The 6256-nt window shown below is 49.8% G+C and overlaps 1 protein-coding gene across 1 annotated transcript; it reads right to left on the bottom strand.

Moving 5' to 3' along the window:
• Positions 1-3182: 3182 nt before the first annotated feature.
• Positions 3183-5405, bottom strand: LOC105461508. Its single transcript, XM_011708009.1, has one exon. The coding sequence runs from the start codon at positions 5403-5405 to the stop codon at positions 3183-3185; it is 2223 nt and encodes a 740-aa protein (XP_011706311.1).
• Between the last annotated feature and the right edge of the window lie 851 nt (positions 5406-6256).

Genomic DNA, 6256 nt, shown 5'->3' with positions numbered 1-6256 from the left:
AAAAAAAAAAAAAAAAAAAAAAAAAAAAAATGACGTCCGCTATGGATGAAAGAAGCGAGTTGCGAAACGCATTCGCTGACCTAGTCGTCATCCTCCTCCCAAGAGTCCTCGAAGAGGACCCCCTCCAATTGGGCTTCCGCTTGTCTCTCTCTCTCCGCTTCCTCCTTTCTCCTCATTACAGTTTCGCAGAACTTTCCCATGGCCTTCCATTTGTCTTCAGATTCCAAAACTGTGGATATGATCTGTTCCAGTGACAGATCTGGGCCGACCGCCTCCGACAGGGCCTGGCGTTCGATTGTCCAGGCGGGGCATCCACTTAACGTGTGATTGTTTGAGTCACACGGGTCATCGCAAAACGAACATTCCCTACTAGGGGCCTTTCCGATACGATGTAAAAAATCATTAAAACATCCGTGTCCCGTAATGACTTGGGTCATACGGTATGTCAGGTGCCCATGTCCTCGTTTATACCATTGTACCAGATGTGGAACGAGGGCTCTCCTTACCTCTATTGCCGTTGGCCCCGGCCTCCTATATTCCTCTTTCCACTTACCAAGGGCTGTGTCTAGGGCCCTTTCTCTGATGAGGTCATGCATTCGCTGTGTAATGCAGATTTCTTCAGCTTGTATCGCGCGTGTATCTATATATACGTCCCTGTATTTGTCTGCTAGATAATCTATGGGAATAGTTCTCGCTAACAAGAAAGCGGCAGGGTATGACACGGTCCTATAAGCTGCTATAACTCGAAGGGCGATCCTTCTTTGGACTGCCCTGATCGCCTTCGTGGTTTTCTTATCCTTGCGAAGTTCCAAGGCCCACACCGGCGCACCATATAAGATCACCGAATGGATCACGTTACAGTACAGGCGCCTTGCATGCTCATTGGGCCCCCTGAGGTTAGGCATAATTCTAGATAGTGCCAGCGTCATTCTTTCCGCTTTGGGGAGTAAGCGGTTAAAATGTTCCTTAAAGGTCCACCTCCTGCTAAGTGTTAGTCCAAGATATTTGAGGTCCGCCTTGAGTGGAACCAGTGTGCCTCCAACCAACACCGCTTCTTCGTACACAAATCTGTGGGCTCGCGAGAAGGCACATGCCTCAGTTTTCTGAGGCGAGACCTTTAACCCTAACTTTTCTATTTGCCTAACTACCACCGCCGTGGCGTACTCGGCCCTAGCTCTAGCTTCCCTTAGATTGTCGCCTAAGCCCACAATCAGGGTGTCGTCCGCGAAACACAAGACCTTAGTATCGTCAGGTATATCCTGCTGTAGAACCTCGTCGTAGGTAAAGATCCAACCTTCCGGGCCGAAGGCGGATCCCTGAGGGACTCCGCATGTCATTTGGATCTTTCTTACTATACCGTCATTGTCCTCAAAACAGATCCATCTATCCGACAAGTAATTTTCGATTGAGGCTCTGAGATAGTTTGGGATCTCTTTATTTATTAGTGCCTCCCGAATCCTTTCCCATACCAGGGAGTTAAAGGCGTTCGATATGTCTAGTGATATCGCGACGGCATGTCGTCCCTCCTCGTACACCGGTTCTAATATTTCGCGCAGTTTAAGTACCGCGTCCACCGTTGATCTCCCAGCACGGAATCCGAACTGATGTTCCGAAAGCCCTACTCCCGTTGATAGGCAGTCTCGTACTCTTCTCACTATGACCCGTTCAAAGAGCTTTCCCATCTCGTTTAAGAGACAAATCGGCCTATATGAAGACGGCGCCAGGTCGGGTTTTCCGGGCTTCTTGTGTAGTACCAGCCGCGCGGTCTTCCAGCAGGCAGGGAACGTCCCCTCGCGCAGACAGGCTGTAAAGCAGGAGGCTATCCTTTCGGCACCATCCGGTATCGCCAACCTCACGGCCTCGCCCAAGATACCGTCTGGGCCCGGCGCTTTATTGGGTTTCAACTTGGCGGCAGCCATTTCCACCTCCTTACGAGTAACGGCAAAGTCCTCCTCCCAGAGTACAATGCTTCTTGGTCTTAGGTCCAGCTCCTCTTCTCGATGTGGGAAAAGACCCGATACTATGTCAAGTACTTTTCCCGGAGGGAGCGCCTCGCAGATCGGACGGTTTGCAGGTCTCATTTTGTTCATCACTATCCTATATGGACGTCCCCACGGATCCTTGTCGATTGTCTCCAGTAGTTCTCTCCATGCCGAGTTCTTTGCCGTTTTTATGGCCGTTCTTAAGGCTTTTCTCGCTGATGCGAGCTCCGCCTCCAGTTCCGGGCTCGCACCTTGTCGCCTTCTGTGTTCCCTGGTAATCTTTCTTCTAAGTGCCAGGCATCTTCGTCTGAGGGTCGCGATTTCCTCGTTCCACCAATAAACGGCTTTCTTTGTTCCCTTTCTATGCCTCTCCATGGCCACGTCCGAAGCTAGTGTTATTGCTTCTTGGATGCTTGCCGCCTGTTCCTCCGCACTCTTGTTATTATCTAACCCGGGCCAAAAGTACGCAGCCACACTGGCCTGAAATAGGTCCGCCTTTAGGCTTTTCCTATTCCATTTCGGAAAATTCTTTGAGACTATCTCTGTGTCCCGACCCCTCTGGCCGCTACCGCCAATATCCATAACTATATATTTATGGTCTGACAGGGTTTCAGTATCTTCCGCTACTTCCCAATCACGTACCATACTCAGGGCCGCCGGGGAGGCCCACGAGAGGTCCACCACCGATTTGCCCTGAGGTCTTACACATGTCGGTACAAAATTGTTGTTCAGCAACCTGAGGTCGAGGGTCGACGCCCACGTCAGGATAGTATCCCCTCGTACCGTGGAGTGTGTGTTATCCCACAAATGGGATCGGGCGTTAAAGTCCCCAAGGATCAACAGTGCTCCGCCCCTATGTGCCCTTACAGCCTCACCAATCTCCGCTAGATATACCTTGAATTGGTTGTTAGTTTTGTTTGGCGAAAAATAACACGATGTCACCACAAGGTCCCTCCATAAGACCACGACAAACCCGATGCCTCTTTTCAGGACTTTAATCTCCTCCGACGATATTTGCTCAGTCCATGTGATTGCAGCCAAAGGGGTCTGCTCCAGGGATCGCACCCATCTGGGATCGTTCGGTATGCGATACGGCTCCGACACACACGCCAGTCCACAGCCCAACTCTAACATAGTTTGAGACAACAGATCCTGTGCTCCTCTGGATCTGTTTAAGTTTATCTGTATCACTTTCATTGTCTACGTTTCCATTTGGTCATCAGCTGTCTCGCTCCGATTTGCTGTTTTCCCTCTACTCCTTGGGCTCGTAGGCCGTTCCTTCTTCGGTGGGCATGGAGGGCAGAATTCAGATCCCGCTCTGTGATCATGTCGCATACCCTTACTTTTACAGATTGGGCAATTCGGGGCTCTGCCACAATCTCGCATCGGATGTCCGCTCTCTCCGCAGTTGAAACAGCAGTCCGATCGGTCTGTTTCGCTGGGGCATCTGTCCCGGACGTGTCCCGCTGCGAGACACCTAAAGCACCGCAGCGGTCTTCTACGCAGGAGCTCCACTCGTGCAGTTGACCATCCCACGCGTAGCCATCCTCCCTCAGCCAATTTCGCGGCAGTTGCCAGTGGGCACTGCAACCACACTGTTCTCAGCCCGTTTCTGGCAAACCGGAAAGACCCCAAACGGACGTTTTCCTCGTCGCACCCTCCTGTACGCGCAACCACTCCCTTTAATTCCTCCGGGGTTACCGAGGCGTCCAGGCCCGCCAGCCTTAATTCGCCTCTCAGCATCGGTCTCCTGATCATCACCATTGTGTCGCAAAACGCGTCCCTCAGCTTCTTAGCTAGAGTATCCGCTGAAGCGGCCGTGTTTTCTCCAGGCAGTTCTATGAGGACACCCCCAGCGACCGTATTCCGCATTCTCGTTTCCTGTATTCCGAGCTCCTCAAGGTTAATTTCTTCGCGCGCTTTGCGTATGATTTCGGCGTATGTCAACCCTCCTTCTTGGCACGAAATTGTTATGGCCGACGAACGGGGTACCCTTCTGCGGGGCGTCCCTGTGTTCTTCTTTACTTCTCTCGGGGGGGCTATCTTAGGAGTATTACCCGGTATCTGTTGTAGGTCCGCGTTTCTATCCCTTACCGCCGGCAATGGGGGAAATTCCATTCTCCCTTTGGGCTCTTCTTCAGTTTCTCTGTTCTTATTCGTTATTACGTTTTTAACATCCACTTTTCGCGTTTTCCGCGCACGGCTTTGGCGATCTTTTTTCCTAAGTGCCATTGCACGCTCGTCACCATCCTCCTCAGTTTCTATGGCCGGGGACTCCGCCATAGCTGGAGACATCTCCCATTCCTCGACCTGCCGGAGCCGATCCTGGATATCTCGGCGTCTGGCACCTTCCCTCCTACCGCTTTCCATAGCTCCCATTACTAACATTTGCGTCCTCATAGCATTTACCACTGAGTTGCTGATTGTGGTGCTTAATTTCTCGAAGAAACCATCGCCCATTACCTCCTCCTTTGCCTTAGGCGAGGCTCGCTGCTGTTTTGTCCTCGGAGAGGGTCTCGCGATCTCTTCCGCCCTTGTTAGTGCAGCCATTATTGGGCTCATTTCCATCCCCGTCTCTCGCGGAGGTTCGGGTGACCTGATGGATGGGCCGGCGATATCCCTAAACTCTGCCCCTGCTTGTCCTACTGGGCTTCCCGTTATCTTCATCCCGCATCGTAAATCTTCCATCTGCAGTTTCAGTTTTTCGTTTTCCTCTCTTAATCCAGTGATCTCTTTCTGCATGTCCATTAATTTGGTTCTGAGAAACCCGACGTCACCCTCCTGCGACGATCTCATCGCCAGGACCTTTACCGCTTCAGCCAGCGACCCGATATTCACTTTCATTTTTCTGGTTAACGATCCTTTAATATTCGATGATATGCTACGGCAGTGCTCGGTTTCCCTCAACCAGTCCGAAGATAGAGCCGCAATGTCCGACGACGAGAGATGCTCTAGGTTCTCCATCCTTACTTCTATCTCTCTCCTCTGTGAGTCCGAAAACTTGCTTCTCGGGGCTTCATCCTCATCCCGATCCATCTCAGGCGAGCTGATAGCGTGTCTCTTTTTTCCCCTCAATCCAGCCCGTCTCGGTAGGTTTATATCCGAGGAGCCCGAAGAGGTTGATTTCCTTCTTGGTTTGTTCGCCGACTCCATCGATACGAACTCCACATCCTCATCCGCAGGCGTCGTGGGCCTGGATATTTGCATCGCATAAGTCGATACAAATTCGACCTCCTCGCTCTTATTTTGGTTTTCCGCTTTCTCCTTGGCTTTTCTCGGCTTCGGAGTAGGAGACGCTGGTTTGGATTCCTTTGTCTCCCGCTGTTCCTTCGCTGCGATGGCAGGGGGCTTCTCGCTCCCTGTCCCCGGTCGCAACCCATATTTCGCTAGGTCCACCTGAACCTTTTCCACCTGGACGATCATATTTTTGAGCGGAGGCCTCGCCGTAGCCCCCGCCCCACTCCCAGCGCATGATGTCGACGCGGGGGGAGAGGGACAAGGTTCCCCCACGCGCCGTTCCCCAAGGTTCCGATCCCCTGGGGGGGTTTTTTCTTTTCTTGTTGTCATCTCATGAGTTTTTATTTTAGAAGGCTTTTTATCGAGAGTAGGCCCGCTCTCGTCTCCAAATACACTGGCCGCACTAGGAGAAATCTCGGCCAGCGAAAAAAGTGATGATAGTGTAATCCTTTGAATATCCTCTTCTAGTCCTCTTCCCGATAAGTAAGCGTTGCAGACCCTAACAAGGGCGCAGCACTAAGGGGGAAGTGATCCCTCTCGTGTTTCAATTCACTAATAATAGTTCGCGCCGAAGTCTGCAATATTGTTGCAGGATAAAGTCAATGACGCATGTTACAATTCTCTACGTTCTGATATATATTTCCTTATCTATAGTATTCCTACTCTATGCCTATTACGTAGTGCCACTTTTCACACTTGTATTATATACTGTTTTGTTGTAGATATTGCCCTAAGGCACTTATATTATATACTGTTTAATTGTAAATACTGCCCTAAGGCTGAAACTTAATTCTCTATATTTTATATTTATTTATTTATTTCTATATACTTAGCTTATCGTATCCTATTCTGAATTAATATATGTATTTCCCTTCTCACTTATATTATATACTGTTTAGTTGTAAATACTGCCCTAAGGCTGAAACTTAATTCTCTATATTTATTTATTTATTTATGTATACTTAGCTTATTCTATTCTTAGTTAATATATTTCCCTATACTATTATATTCATCTTTTACTCTTCCCAAGTAACAAT

The sequence above is a fragment of the Wasmannia auropunctata genome, unplaced genomic scaffold (genome assembly GCF_000956235.1).
Source record: "Wasmannia auropunctata unplaced genomic scaffold, wasmannia.A_1.0 LD336101.1, whole genome shotgun sequence".
Classification (NCBI taxonomy): domain Eukaryota; kingdom Metazoa; phylum Arthropoda; class Insecta; order Hymenoptera; family Formicidae; genus Wasmannia; species Wasmannia auropunctata.
This window is presented reverse-complemented; position numbering and strand designations above follow the sequence as displayed.